At 51.7% G+C, this 15,311-nt stretch overlaps 1 protein-coding gene across 1 annotated transcript in view; it reads left to right on the forward strand.

Annotated features, from left to right (window-relative positions):
- The window catches only part of YY1 (YY1 transcription factor), a 30,800-nt gene extending 22,285 nt beyond the window's left edge, over positions 1 to 8,515 (forward strand). The window contains exons 3-5 of the mRNA XM_027120569.1: positions 549 to 609; positions 2,325 to 2,483; positions 3,316 to 8,515. Coding sequence (XP_026976370.1) covers positions 549 to 609; positions 2,325 to 2,483; positions 3,316 to 3,498 — 403 coding nt within the window. The 3' untranslated portion in view covers positions 3,499 to 8,515. The remainder of the gene's footprint in view (positions 1 to 548; positions 610 to 2,324; positions 2,484 to 3,315) is intronic.
- Positions 8,516 to 15,311: the final 6,796 nt, after the last annotated feature.

Raw genomic sequence — 15,311 nt, forward strand, 5'->3', positions numbered from 1 at the left:
AAGATCATTTCTGTCAGTATGAGATGGACAACCCCCCCTTTTTTAAGCAGTTGTATAGGATATATAGTTTTAAGACCCCCCTCCCATATCTTCCTTTTTTAAAGCACCCTTATTATCACAGCAGCTGCTTTTGGATACCTCACTTTGCTTACCTCACTTTGCTCCCACTAGGAGTTTCATCTGTGGTTTTGGGGCTGTTGGTCTTTTTTATTTTTTAAAGAGTTTGGGGAAAAGAGCAGATACTTAAATCATGCAGCTCACAGTGCCATCCTAAGCTGCACCAGCTTATCAGCTACGAGACCATAGGCAGCCACTCAGTCCTGTTTGTGCTTGAGAATACTTACCTGTAGGTTGGAAGAGTGCTTCTTCACAGTCGCAGGTCCTCGGAGAATGTGAGTTTTCTCATCCCTTCCCCTTCACGGAAGCATGTTGTAATCTTAGTTTTTGTACCTATAGGGAAAGCATTTTAGGGACTATACGATTTATGCCAGATGAGTCTACCCATTCCTACAAACCTCTCTCTCTTTTTTTTCCCCCCCTTTGGTAAGAATGAAGCCAAGAAAAATTAAAGAAGATGATGCTCCAAGAACAATAGCTTGCCCTCATAAAGTAAGTAACGCTAGGGGGAAGGTGTGCATTACTGTGGATGAAGTTAGAGAGCCTGTAAGAAATCGCACTTTCTGTTTCCATCTTCATAGTTGAGATTCAGTGAGGAACTATAATCTGGTTTCTAAATTCAAGAGACTGTATCTTGTGATGTAAGTATTGTTGTTCCATAAAGCCACTTAAATTTAAGTACCATTAAATGGGGTTACTGTAGGGTGCCAGTGTTTTTATTATCACTGTACTGAATATACTCTGTTAGGATTTTATTCTTTTTGGATTGTTAAACAAGTCAGTCTTAAGGCATTGGGTTGTGCCTCACCCATGGACCTTTATGGGACTGTGGGCTCCTTATGGAAATTTGGAAATCTTTTTGGATGTGGCTGAAGTGACCCTAATAAGACTTCATCATTTCCTTCGCAATTTTAATTTACCCTGTTAATTGTGTGTTGCTAGGGAGTACTTAATTGTTTTCAAATGTGGCTGTTTATTAGTCTTTAATGACAGCCTAAAAAGTACTTTGAGATATTGATTGGGTCTGTTTTAAACGTAATTGGAGGTGAAAATAAAGTATCAAGTAGGTGGTACAGAAAAACAGGAGGGGAGAGATTTTGAATGGAGTAAAAAATTTAAAAAGACAACAACAATTGGAGAAGGATAAATTTACTTTCGTGGTCTCATCTCTGATGGCTGTGCACCCATAAGTTCTTTTTGTCTCTTTTTTTAATGTTCTTGCTGTGGAAATTTTGATATGTAAAAGCATTTCTGTTGAGGCCAAATACTAATAAGCTTTTGAAAACAGTTATGCCTTAAGTGCTCGTCTTCTCTCTAGCTTCTCTCTGTACTTCTTTTCCAGAAAGATTTTTTTTTTTTCCAATTCCATTTTCTGGATGGAAACTCAGCCTAGGGGTCAAGGTGAAAAATCTGTGGTGCCCCGCCCCCTCCCCCCTGCCCCCCTTGCCTGTGAAGCTGTGCAGTGTTGACTCGTGCTGTCCTTCTGTCCTGCTGTCTGATCATTTCCCCATTCACTCCATTATTGGGCAACAACTGCAGAAGAAATGGTGCAGGACATGCTTCTCCCGAGCATCGCCTACCCATCTACCTCCCCCACCCCGCTCTGGTATCAGTTTACCTGCTTCTTTTCCTAGTGTCTCACAAAATAAATTTCTTCTGTAGTTGCCATTCCTTGGAGACCCTCTTGCTTCTTTCTCTGTCAAGAAGGGGAAAGAGGCAAAGAGAGAAGAGGGAACAGTAGGCGATGGAGAATGACAGCCCATTCTTGCAGCACAGAATACGGGGCCCACCAAAGGTAGTGGTGGACTGCCGTCATCTTAACTCCGTTTCTCTCAGTGCTTCTGTTACTTCATCTGGGGGCATAGCCGGGTGAGGCGGCCGTGGTGTAGCCGGCAGCCAGGGTGTCTGGGTTCTACTCCCAGCCTGGCTCCTACTACTAGCGTGACCTTGGGCAAGTCTACTTAAAGACATCTCTAAGCCTCAGTTTCCTCACTGTAAAACAGAAGTTTGCATTTCATGTTAAGGCCTTTTTCAGCTGTTTTTTGGGTTTTTTTTGTCGTAAATAATATTTCTACTGTAATATGAAGTAAAATGTATGTGGGGAGGTTGGGAGGGTCGTTGTATTGTGTCAGTGAAGGCTGTCAGGCGGTAGAATCGTTTGTAACAGTTTGCAGTGTGAACCACTAAGCTTCTCTCTCTGTTCAAAGGGCTGCACAAAGATGTTCAGGGATAACTCTGCCATGAGAAAACATCTGCACACCCACGGCCCCAGAGTCCACGTCTGTGCAGAGTGTGGCAAAGCTTTTGTTGAGAGCTCAAAACTAAAACGACACCAACTGGTTCATACTGGAGAGAAGCCCTTTCAGGTAGAGCCAGCCCTCCTCCCCTCCGCTGTCCCCACAGGTGTAGGCAGGGCGGCAGCCTGCTGGAGAGACGCCGCCCAGAGAGGCCACAGTGGGGTCCTGGTGACTCACTCGGGGGGCTGCCCCAGCTCTCGCCTCCGCTGCGTGTGATCTGTGTGGTACCAGAGACGGGATGTATCGAGGTGTTTCTGGAGTGTACTTGGCGTCAGGAGAAACACGGGATTGCTCGAGAGCAAGCCTAAAACAGAAGTTCTCATGTGTTCACTGCGGGATTAAAGCAATTTACTTGCTGTAGTTAACTTATTTTTTAGAGTATATTGAACTGCTAATTGACAGGGAACTTCTAAAATTTTTGCTGTAAGAGAGTAACTTTGAAAATAGTGTTTATTGCCTTGTTTTTAGAAGCCCATGGACAAGTGAGCGAATTAGCAGTGCAGCTGGTAAATCTCACATGGTTCTTTTTGATACTTGACACCAGGAACCTTCCTAACCGTTTGCCTCTTATTATTTGAAATATTTACACAAATGTTAGGACCCTAACATAAGATTTAGGAAGATTCTTGCTGTTTTGCTGAATGTTTCTTTTACGTTGTAGTTAAACAATTCATGAGGGCTACGCATGGGTCCTAGGAGTTGTCTGGGCAGAGTTACAGCTCCCTGCTCCCTAATTTAGACTGTATCTCAAAAGCTTCCCCCCAGGGCAGGGCAGGGCAAGGAGGAGCAGGGAGGAGCAAGTGAGGTAGAAGAGGTAGGCTGCTCTCCCCCCAGCAGTGAGCTGCCCCCTCCCGGGCCTAGTCGGAGTCTGAGCGGGTTGTCTCTGGTCTCTCCTCGACAGTGCACGTTCGAAGGCTGCGGGAAACGCTTTTCACTGGACTTCAATTTGCGCACACATGTGCGAATCCATACCGGAGACAGGCCCTATGTGTGCCCCTTCGACGGTTGTAATAAGAAGTTTGCTCAGTCGACTAACCTGAAATCTCACATCTTAACACATGCTAAGGCCAAAAACAACCAGTGAGAAGAAGAGAGAGAAGACCCTTCTCAGCCTCGGGAAGCATCTTCCAGGAGTGTGATTGGGAATAAATATGCCTCTCCTTTGTATATTGTTTCTAGAAAAGAATTTTAAAAATGAATCCTACATACCCAAGGGACATGTTTTGATAAAGTAGTAAAAATTTAAAAAAAAACTTTAATAAGATGACATTGCTAAGATGCTCTATCTTGCTCTGTAATCTCGTTTCAAAAACACGGTGTTTTTGTAAAGTGTGGTCCCAACAGGAGGACAATTCATGAACTTCGCATCAAAAGACAATTCTTTATACAACAGTGCTAAAAATGGGACTTCTTTTCACACTCTTATAAATATGGAGCTCACCTGTTGCTTACAATTTTTTAATTTTGTATTTTCCAAGTGTGCATATTGTACACTTTTTGGGGATATGCTTAGTAATGCTATGTGTGATTTTTCTGGAGGTTGATAACTTTGCTTGCAGTAGATTTTCTTTAAAAGAATGGGCAGTTACATGCATACTTCAAAAGTATTTTCCTGTAAAAAAAAAGTTATATAGGTTTTGTTTGCTATCTTAATTTTGGTTGTATTCTTTGATGTTAACACATTTTGTATAATTGTATCGTATAGCTGTATTGAATCATGTAGTATCAAAATATTAGATGTGATTTAATAGTGTTAATCAATTTAAACCCATTTTAGTCACTTTTTTTTTTCCGAAAAATACTGCCAGATGCTGATGTTCAGTGTAATTTCTTTGCCTGTTCAGTTACAGAAAGTGGTGCTCAGTCGTAGAATGTATTGTACCTTTTAACACCTGATGTGTACATGCCGTGTAACAGAAAGGGCAACAATAAAATAGCAATCCTACAGAAAGAATATGGCAGAAAAAGATCTGTAAGCACAGTCTTATTTCCTTTTGTTGTCCAGAATAATTATAATTCTTGAGCCTCCCAGAAATTGGAAGTTAAATAAAGCAACTCAAGTTTCCTTTATTTTGCACTCAATTCCAGTGACTTGTGATTAAAGCGATGCATGGCTATTTTAATACTTCCCATGTGTACTGAATTCTGAGAGAGTAGGTAACAGGCATCCCGAGTTAAGGAACTACCTCAGAGTACCCCACGCCAGGCCCGTTGGTCATAGGATTTTGATTTTAGCTCCCCCAGCAAACGTGTGACCGAAGCAGTTTGTGCTACCCTGGCCTGTGTGTGTTCTCAAGGTAAGGTGTTACCTGGCAGGGGACGCGAGCAGAGGGGAGACCAGGCATTTCCATTGCTCAGGCCGCCTTCAGGGCAACTCCCGCAGGTCCTGGCTTGTCTAACAGGAAACGCTTATGGTTATTGGCTCTTTGGTTTGAGAGCCTTGGTTCCTCCATCTAGTGGAATCTTGCAGCGCTAGCACATTGTAGCAGTTGAGCGCCAGTAGCTTACTTTTGTGCTTCTAAACAAATGGATACGGAGTGCAGATTGGCAAGGTGATTCGGTTATTAAGAAAACTGTACTCAATGAGTACTTTACCTCTCACATTGTGACCTCTTAAATGTACGATTATAATTTTTGGATTTTACTTAGAGTCAAATATCAAACTCATGAGACTGTTTTATAAACTGCCATGATACAGCAAAATCCCATTTATTCAAAATGCAAACATACTGTGTGTCTTTGTGCTGTACGCTTGACTCTGCAAAGTAACTGACGGACTAGCTAATACCAGAGATTCAGGTACAAGACGTCCAGGACATCATCAGGTCAAAACCAGAGCCCTGTCTCTTACAGCTTCTCCATTGGTCCTATGCAGGAGGATTGGTGGCCTAGTGACAGTGGCCCTGTGGCCCTCCGGGATTTTGAAGTGCCTTCTGAATCATAGATGAAAAATTTAACTTGAAACACTTTTTTCTATTTGTTCAGAATCTGTTATCCATTGAGTAGTTTGATGGAACTGAGTTAATCAGAAGACCCCAGCTGTTCTCTGGGTAAGCCAGGCTTTGCTGTATCTGGCAGTCAGGAGAGAGGTAAGCCCATGGCGGAGGTCCCCTTCAAAGCTGAGCGTCCCAGTGCGAACCTGTGGTTCTTTGACTAGACCTGGGGCAGAGGCCTCCACCGCCGCCCGTGGTGTCAGTGCCCGTGCTTCCCTCCCCACCCCACCATCGGGTGAGCAGTCCCCGGCTGGCTGCGTTAGGCATCTGGAGCTGCGTCACCCTCACCCAGCGTTGTGCCACACTGGAGCCTGGTCCTGGCACTGTCCTCAGGACTCCTGCCCAAGGGCCCACGGCAAGACAGACTTGGGCTGTGGGGAAGTCTCCCCGGCAGCCCCGAGAGCCATGTCATGACCTACAGAAGCCAGGCTCCTGAGTTGGAGGGAGGTCCCTCTTCCTCTGTGCCTTGACCCCTTGGGGGATACCTTTGGTCATCTCTTCTGTCCCTTTCTGTCTCTGAGTGGAATAGCCATCGCTCCCCTTGACTCTTTTCTCTGTTCACATGTTTGCTCTCAATCTGCAGTTAATTCGTGAAAGGCATTTCGTTGGGCGTTTGAGGAAAATGTAATGCCCAAGCTCCTCATTGACAAAGCACTCTCAGCTTAACACCGGTAGTGTAGGAAACTGATAAATGAGCAGCAGCTTACAGAGTAGGGGTAGTTCTCCTTGGGTATAACATACCCATTTTGCTCGTGGTTAGAATTTATAATTTTGGTAAAGATGTAATTTACTAAAATTTAAAATCATGTTCTCACAGTGAGTCAATTGTTTTGAGGATTAATCTGATTTATAAGTAATACTGATAGACATATTTTCTTACATCTGAGCTGAAATAAATGCATGTTTCTAGCATATATAAAAACTCCAGAGGATAAGTTTACATTTAACAAGATGTTGTTTTCTATTTTTGGATTTCTTATTATTTTCCCCTTTTTTTGGTGGTAGGGGTTTAGGGGGAAGCATAATATTTGTATAAAGAACTGTCACCCCAGAGTGACATTTATTTTCCAAGGTGACATTGAGCTCTCTGTTGGTTTCGTATGGTGTTCGTGTGCTGTGCGCCTAGGTTCAAGGCCTGCGGATTTGAGGAAAATCAAAGTTGTTCTTGTGGGTTTTTTTTATTTGGTTTTTACGTACATTCTTTTAAATGTCGACTATTTTGCTAAATTTGAGTAAAGCGAGACCCGTTGGATAGTACCCTGGACGCCTGATGGTGTTGCTGAGTTCTGGTTTGTTTCTTCATGATCTATGAGACCCTTCATTCAGAAGGGCGCCTGTAGAGACCGGCGGCTCTGCCTGAGCAGCTGTTGAAGCTCTTTAAGGAGGTTTACTGCTGCCGGCGCTGCTTAGCCAGACTTACCTACTGTACCTTAACCTCAGGATCGGTGTCTGTGGCGCAGGAAGCCCTGGTCTCTCTACGTTTTTGAGTTGGAACCCTGATAATCCACCCGCACAACAACTACAGGAAGGGAACACGGATCACTTCTTGTGTCTGGTTCTTCTGGTTTGGGATCAGCATGCTTAGTAAGACCACGTTACTAATCCTCAGTTCCTTCTATATTCTTGACATCTGACCACCAGCAAAAGCAAGGACCCCAGAGGGCAGAGCAGTGGCGAGAGCTGAGGCGGTTCGTGGGCGTCCGCTGGACGCCGGGGCCGCACCGCGAGGCTCCCTCTCCCTGCCCCACCCCACCCCCCCGCCCGCCCCGTGACTGCCACTGGATGGCCTTGACCGTGGCCTCCCGGGCACCTGACTGCAGAGCCCCTTGCCCTGGCTCCCGTTGGCAGCGGTGCAAGTGCAGCACATCGTCAGAGCTCAGACCCGGCAGGTCCAGGCAGGTGTGTTCCACCCTAACTTTGACCCCAAGAGGTTGAGGAGGAGGCGCGACCCCCCAAGCTGTGCTTCCTCGCAGCCGAGGTCGCGCGCTCCACAGTCTGCTCCTCTACTTAACAGAGGGTGGCCTCGGGGTCCCTCGCGCCTGCGCAGAAGCACTTGACTGCGTGGCTGGCTAGTCTCCTGCACCGCAGCTTCCTGCCCTTTATGGGCCTTGACTGTCACTGCCCGGACTGTGCGGACTGTGCTCGGGTTCCCTGGTTGCCTGAAGGCCTGTAAGTGCGGGCCCTTCAGAGCCACGGCAGCAGGCAGGAGGGGCGGGCCCTCCACGAGTGGGCGTGTCCTGCCAAAGGCTTCCGGTGTCTGTCCTCATGACCGAGTGGTCTCCGGAGGGCCGGAGAGGATGTTTGCTGGAGCTGGGGCTGGATGGAGACCTGATGGGAGGGGCGGGAGGCGTGCGGTTGGCACACTTCATGCGCTCCCATTGGAAAAACCGGAAGTGATAGAACGTTGGCGTTAGGTCAGCAGGCAAATCAAAATTCCCACAGGTTGGTCACCCGGGCCCCCAGGTCTTCAGCCAGCATTCGGGGAGTCCGCAGAGGAAGGTGGGTGTGGTGGCATCACATTCATCTAAAGCGCGATGATTGGTTTTCCACAAAGTGGCAGGTTTGATCAAATTGACTGCTTTTCGTTCAAGGCACTCAGACGCCGTAAGAAACAGCCTTGGGATGTCATAGGGAGGGGGCCAGTCGCTGTGCTGTATTCTGTTTGCTGCTCTATCAGGGGGCTGCACGATGTCTGCATACAGTATGGAGGGGGAAAGGGCATCAGTACCAAACAATAACCTTTTTTCTACAACATCCAAAACTGGTATGAGGCTCTGTTATCTACAGATGGTGATTGGTTAAACTATTTTCATAGAACAATTCTGTTTTTATTCACTTTCTGGTAACTTCTGTAGGCCCTGGTTCAAGGACTTAGCATTGCGTCTCATGTACATCTTTTTCTTAAATGTTCTTTGCCATTTCTGGAATTGTCCTTGGTTTTTCCTTAGCTCATAGGTCATAGATGCAGAAATATTAATAGTATTTAAGGCATCCGCATCAAATGGCTTTGCATCCAGAAAAACATTTAACAATAACTCAGTTTGAAGCACCAAGCATGTGTAACATGGCTCTATAAACTATAATAAACGCATAATATTGTTAAGCTTTTTAACGCCTGTGCTTCTTGTTTGTTCCGCAATCTCTAAGCCACCTCTTTTCCTGAGTTTCATCACACAGTACAACTGGCCGTAAGCTCCCGCTTGGTCTGCCGGCTGCCTCGGCTGCCCGGGGCAGATCCTTGTGGGTTTCCTTCTGGCACAGGAATGGGAACTCCTAGGATTCAATCTTTCTTGTGTTAAGAAATGCTTTCATAACATAACCTCAACTCCAAGATGGACTAATGGGCCAGAAGGAGTTTAAATGAGAACCTCACCCGCTTTTTTTTTTTTTTTTTTTTTTAAGAATTCAGAACCTTTAAGACCCAGAGCACGGTTTCAGGCCGTAGTAAACAGCAACATTATTATAATTTGTCGTTTTTCTTTTTTGGGTTTTTTTTTGGCCATGCGGCATGTGGGATCCTAGTTCCCAGACGAGGGGTCGAACCTGTGCCCCGTGCAGTGGAAGCATGGAGTGTTAACCACTGGACCGCCAGGGAAGTCCCTTCACCTACTTTTTTTTTTTTTTGCGGTACGCGGGCCTCTCACTGTTGTGGCCTCTCCCGTTGTGGAGCACAGGCTCCGGACGCGCAGGCTCAGCGGCCATGGCTCACGGGCCCAGCCGCTCCGCGGCATGTGGGATCTTCCCGGACCGGGGCACGAACCCGTGTCCCCTGCATCGGCAGGCGGACTCTCAAGCACTGCGCCACCAGGGAAGCCCTCACCTACTTTTTAGAGGGCACGGCCAAATGAAATTCTCATGCACTTGGGTCCATGACCCTCACTCAGTGTTAGTTCTGGAAGCTTCTGTGGCAAAAAGAAAAGCTTACTAAAACTGAGATAGACTCTTTAACACTTGGTAAATATACTGAGAACTAGATAGGATTTAGGGACTGGGGAACGAAGTACTCCCCCACCCTCACCCAGCCAGGCTCCTGTGACTTATGTACTGCAGATCAAGGTTTATTATTACCCCTTAATTCATGTGACTTTACCTCCTCTTTGCTAATGATGGAGGGGCTGCTGACAGAATGTGGCTGAGGGGGCACGTCCACGTGAGGCCCAGACTGCTGAGTGAAGGGCCAAGGTCGAGCTGAGCCGAGGAGCAGCCATGGTGAAAAACTGCGCATCTTCAGGCGTGAGGTGGGAAGGACCTCGGATTGTGAGGGCTTTGGCGTTGCTTTCTGTGGGCACCCCCAGATAACAGCGAGACCAGTGTCCCTCCTTTGCACGTGCCTGTACCTCCACCCGGCGAAAATACCATTTGTTGAGAGCTGTGCCCAGGACCGTGCCCGGCATTGTGAACACCCTCTCAGTCATTCCTCCAAACTGCCCTTGGAGGAATTCCACAGATCACCCCATGCCATGGATGAGGGGCACTGGTGAAGGTTCGGGCAGCCGCAAGTCAAAGCCCAGGCTACCTGGCTCCCAGCGGCACTCTGTTTGCCCCAGAACCCTCAGCCTGAGTTCATCTCCAACCCCCTCTCAAAGAAGCCCTGGTCCCTGTCTGTGGTGGACGCCATGGCCTCTGGGCTCCCAGCTAGGCAGCCTCTCTGGCTCTTAGAAGAGAGCATCTCCTGGTCTTGGATCTGGCTCTCCAGGCACTCCCACTGCCAGCAGTTTTTCAGCTCCTAGATCTGGCCCCTGCAGCCTGCCATCACTGCCGTGCCAGGCTCCAGCGTGGGAGCTGTCACCGCACCGGAACCTCCAGTGACTCCCTGCTTGTACCCGGTAAAACCCTAAGCCCCAGCCCCGACCTACTTTTCCAGCCTCTTGCCTCCCTCTTGGAGGTTTTCATTTCCAAAGCTTCCCTGTCCTTGAATTGCCAGGTTTATTTATACCGCTGAGCACCAATGATGTGTCACGCCCCGTTTCAGGTGCTGATGGGACCGCACTAACTAAGGGTACTAGGATTACATCTAGTAGAGGAGATGGCAAGAGACGATAAAAGATAAGTATGGGGGGTGCTGTGAAAGAAAAGAGAGGAAGGGGCTGGGGAGGGAGGGCAGCCTCAGGGCAGGAGGCCCCAAGGAAGGGTGTGCTTGCCTGGCTGGAAGCGACCTGCCTTCTGCAACGTGTTGCTTATGTACTGGATCCCCCGAGTGTCCCCGGAGCTGGTGGCCAGAGACCCGCTCCAGCTCTGCCCACCACTCCCCCGCACCCCAGGCTCTGCCATGGCGAGTTCAGGCTCTGGTCCCAGGTCCCACGCTGGCTCGCACCTCCGGCTTTGGAGCAGCTCGGCCGTGGGGGGACCGCGGGTGGGGCGGGGGGTCGTGTCTGGGCTGGTGGGGACAGGTGCCCGCGTGCGCGGCGTCGAGGTGCCGGGACCCCGAAAGCCAGCTCCCCTGGAGACGCCTGGCCATTTCGGGAGCCCGAGTGCCATGGGAAGCTTAGGGGCCCTCCACCTCGGCACCCCATGGCCCCCATGCCCGCCGCGGGCCAGGGGGAGGGGACACGGTGGTTGGAAGGGCCTTGGCATTCGACCAACACGAAGGGCACATGACCTTGGGCCTGTTGACCTTGGGCCTCAGGAGCTTCCTCTTCCTGGATGGAAGATGGGAGGCCTGCTCCACCATGAGGGGCCGGCAGGGGGACCAGGGGCCAGCCTCGGAGTCCAGGAGGAGGAGGCACCCGCCCTCCAGGGACCAAAGGCAGGAGGGGAGTGGGCGCTCGGCTGGCCCCCAGGAGAGGCCGGGAGGGCGGTCGGGGGGGCGTCGGGGGGTCATCTGAGCGGGCCTGGGGCTGGGAGGGCTCCTGGCACACGCCCAGACCAGGGAGAGGGCGGTGCCTGCCCGTGGAGGGTGGGGCAGGGGGAGCAGCGGCCCCAGGAGGCCTGGCCATCTCGGCTGAAGTCAGGACCTGTATCGGGAGGGTGGGAGACGCTGAGGCTTCAGTGAGGGGGGCGTGGGAGCCCCCCAGGCCAGCGCTGCTTTGTCTCCGTCACCCTCCTTCCGTGGGCCAGGGGCTGGGCTGCTCATCTTCCCTCCCGCACAGCCCCGCTCTGCTGCAGTCACCCCCTTCTAGTGCCAGGCCTCGGGCTCCCCACCACCCCTGGTGACCTCAGCATCTGTCCTAGGATGGCCCACCGCCGTCTGGCCTGTCTGTTCCTTGGCTTCTTCCTCCTGATGACCCCACCCCTGAATGCACTGCCATGGCTGCCCCCAAATTGCCTTGTCTTCACTGACACCCGCCCCCTCCAGTCTGTCCCTGGGCGTCCTGCTCTCTGATTGCCACTCCTGCCTCAGCCTGCAGGCTGCCAGCAGATCGCCCGTCGCCATTCGGCCACTCAACCCCATGTCCCGGCTTCACTCTCCTGCATCCTTGCCTTCCCTCCCTCTGTGTAGGCTCAGCTCCCAGCAGCCGTAGCTAGTGGCCCTGGTCACGGTGGACACTGCCTCCCCCACGGAGCCCAGGTGGGTGCCAAGAGGTCAGGGTCTGGGTACCAACGCAGCAGGGGAGTTGAGACCAAGGCTCGCACAGAGTGGGCGCTGGCCTGTCCCAGGCTCCTCTGCTACGTGAACTGCCACTCCAACCGCAGAACTTGACGAGTCGGCCACCAGGAGTCGGTGGGGCGGGTAGGGTGGGAGCCCAGGCTGATCCTGGTTCTTGTGAAGCTCCCGCCGGTGGGTGGAGGACGGCCGGTCGCCGTGAGGGCTGTGGGCCCACAGGGCCTGGGGCTCTGGCCTCGTGACCCTGGACAGGGCCCCCCGCCCCCCCGCCGGTGTCCTCTGTTGGGCTCTTGGGAGTATTAAAGTGTGTGTGTGTGCAAAGGGCTGATCCGTTGTTCCTGCAGTCACAGGAGCCCGCCCCCCCATGGGGGAGCCATGAAGGCCCCAGCTCTGTGTGGGGCGAGGGGCTTTTGACCAGGAGAATTGATTACATCAGTGAAGGTGGGCCAGGTGGGGCCAGTGAGGATGGTGTCAGGAGGAGGGGCATGCTTTGTTCACTCCCTGTGCCTGGGGCCCAAAGGATAAAAAAGGAAAAGGAGAGAGGCGTGAAGGGGCACGGGGAAGGGGACGCACTTTCCCACGGCCGGCCTCCCGTGCTGCAGAAATCGGGGAAACGGTTGGTGGGTTGACTCGGGGTTTCCCTCAAACTGCATGGGGGCTTCACCTGTCGCCCTTCATTCCCCAGTGGCCCCGCCCACCTGCCACTGGCACCCTCCCTTCCCAGTCTGGAACTGCCCTTTGGCTCAGATGCCCCCATCCAGGCTTGCCTCCTCTTGCCCAGTGTAGCCCACTCACCTCACAGCCTCCTGGGGGGGTCTTTAAGGCATGACCCAGATCACCCCCCACCCCGGGCAAAACCTGCCAGCTCCTTACCGGGTCGTGATGCATTTGGCTACAAATGACAGAGAAACCAAGGAAGAGTGTGTGACTGGCCTTCCACAGGCCAGGCTGGTTCAGTGGCCCACCAAGGCCACGAGGCCAGCTCTATCCCCACTGCACCTGCAGGCATCCTGTCCCCATTTCATCAGTAAAAGGGGGCAGGGTCAGAGGGCAAGGGATGTGTCACAGCTGCGTGTGTCCCTTTCACAAAGCTTTCTCAGAAGCCCCAGCCACAGCTTTCATCTCACTGGCAGGATCTGGGACCCATGGCCACCTCTAGCTGCAAGGGAGTCTGGAAAGGTGTTTTTTTATTTTTCTGGACACACTGAAGCACAGAACAAACTGGGATTCTAGGCACCTGGGAGCGTCTGCCACGCCGCCCTTCCTTCCCGTCCTCCCTCCCAGGCCTTGGCTAAATCTGCCCCCTCAGCTCCAGCCTCACTGTTCCTCTGTGGCCTGGTCAGCTGTTGCCCTTCCTCCAAGACTGTTCAGCTGTCCCCATCCAGTTACTGTCCCAAGCGTAGCTGAAAGAATAAAGTAAGGAATGCTCACCCGATGAAAGGCCATGCAACTGTTCACAAAAACATGGCCGACTGGAACACACTGATAAGGAAAGGTGTCTGTTGTGGGTTGAATTGAGTCCCCTCAGACGTGTTGAGGTTCTTAACCCAGGTGCCTGTGAATGTGACCTTATTTGGAAACGGTCTTTGCAGGTGTTATTAGTTAGGTCATCCAGGAGTAGGTGGGCCCTTAAGCCAACGCCTGGTGTCCTTATAAAAAGAGAAGACAGGGAATTCCCTGGCTGTCCGGTGGTTAGGATGCCCGCTTTCACTGCCGGGGGCCCGGGTTCAATCCCTGGTTGGGGAACTAAGATCCTGCAGGCCGCATGGTTCCGGGTTGGGGCTGGGGAGAGAAGACGGAGACCCACAGGGGAAAAGGGCACATGAAGATGGAGGCAGACACTGGAGGAGCGATGTGCTTACAAGCCAAGGACTGCTGGTCACCAGGTGCTGGAAGAGGCCAGGAGAGATTCTCCCTCAGAACCTCCAGAAGGAACCAACACTGCTGACACCTGAATTTCACACTTCTGGCCTCCAGAACTTAAGAGGATAAATGTCTGTTGTTTTAGCCACACAATCTGTGGGCTGGTGTTATGGCAGCCCTGGGAAACTGCTACAATCTCCAAGATAATTGTCAACTGAAAAAAGCAAAGAACAGAACGGTCAGTACCTGGGCCGTGCTTTGCGGGAGCGTGGATGTTCCCACGTGCTGGGACTCGCCTGGGACGTGCCGGGAGGGGTGCACGGCTGGGAGGCGAGGACCCGGTTTTTCTCTTCGCAGCATAGCCTGGGTTCCGTTTGCATTTTTTACTTTGTAATGTTAATATAGTATTCATTGCAAATAAAACAAGTAAAAATTCAAATCAGGGAGAAAATAAAGTGTCAAAAAATCCACACAAACCCTACACCTCTCCCAAGCCCTCCTCCCGCCTGAGTCTTTGGTAACGTTTAACCATGGCAGCATGGATGGGAGTGGGGGACCCTGGGCTTTAGCAATTGCCTGGTTTCTTTCAGAGGGAAGAGAAGTGAGAGAGAGGCCAGAGGAACCTCACAGGGGAAGGAGCTGCTGCCTGGGAACCGGGGGTCAGGGGGAACACTGCTGGGTTAACAGAGCCTGTGACGTGTCTGAGGACACCCTGCCCGCGGTCACCAGCCAGCCCCTTCCCACCCTCCTGTCCCCGGAAGCTGCAGACAAGCCTGACGTCACAGGCTGATGCTGGGGATTCAACGGGGTGTGAAGGCCCAGGAGAGCTGGCCCCTCCTGCAGCGGAAGCTGGGCCCTCTCCTGCCTTCCTCTGCGGGCGGGCGGGGGCTTCTGGCTCAGCAGTTGGAAGGAGCGTCCAGGCTGTAGCTGTGGAGACTCAGCGTGTCCAGGATTGACTGCAGGAGGCTGGGCAGAAGTGGGGGTGGGCAGACATGAAGACACTCCTTTGGCAAGCGAGGCTTCCTCCAGGAAGCCCTCTCGGACCACTTAGGTTGGACTAGGTCTAACCTCAGAGGGACAGGTCCATTCGCCCTTCAGAGCTCCACTCAGACCTCCCCTCCTCCGGGAGGCCGAGTCTGGCCTCAGCTCGTGTCCCCTGAGCCCTCCCACCTCAGTACTTGCAGAGAGCTCCTAGCACAGGTCGCCTGCCCTGCCCAGCGGGAGGATGGACGGGGCCCAGGCCTCCCATCACCCGGTCACAACAGTCACGGAGAAGCGCTTGCTGCCCGGCTGCGACTGTGCTCAGCATGTTTGTGAGCCGTACTCCCTTAATCCTCACGCCTCCATTAGCCCCATTTTGTAGATGAGGAAACCGAGGGTCTGGAGGTACCCCGTAGCTGGCCCAGGTCAGGCAGACCACCACCATGCTGGCCCCTCTGACTCGTGTCGGGGTGGGACTGAGACCTCTTCCTCTACGATACACAAAGCCCCGCTGTC

The sequence above is a fragment of the Aethalodelphis obliquidens genome, unplaced genomic scaffold (genome assembly GCF_003676395.1).
Source record: "Aethalodelphis obliquidens isolate GAN/ISIS:26980383/991018 unplaced genomic scaffold, ASM367639v1 scaffold21, whole genome shotgun sequence".
NCBI classification, from domain to species: Eukaryota; Metazoa; Chordata; class Mammalia; order Artiodactyla; family Delphinidae; genus Aethalodelphis; species Aethalodelphis obliquidens.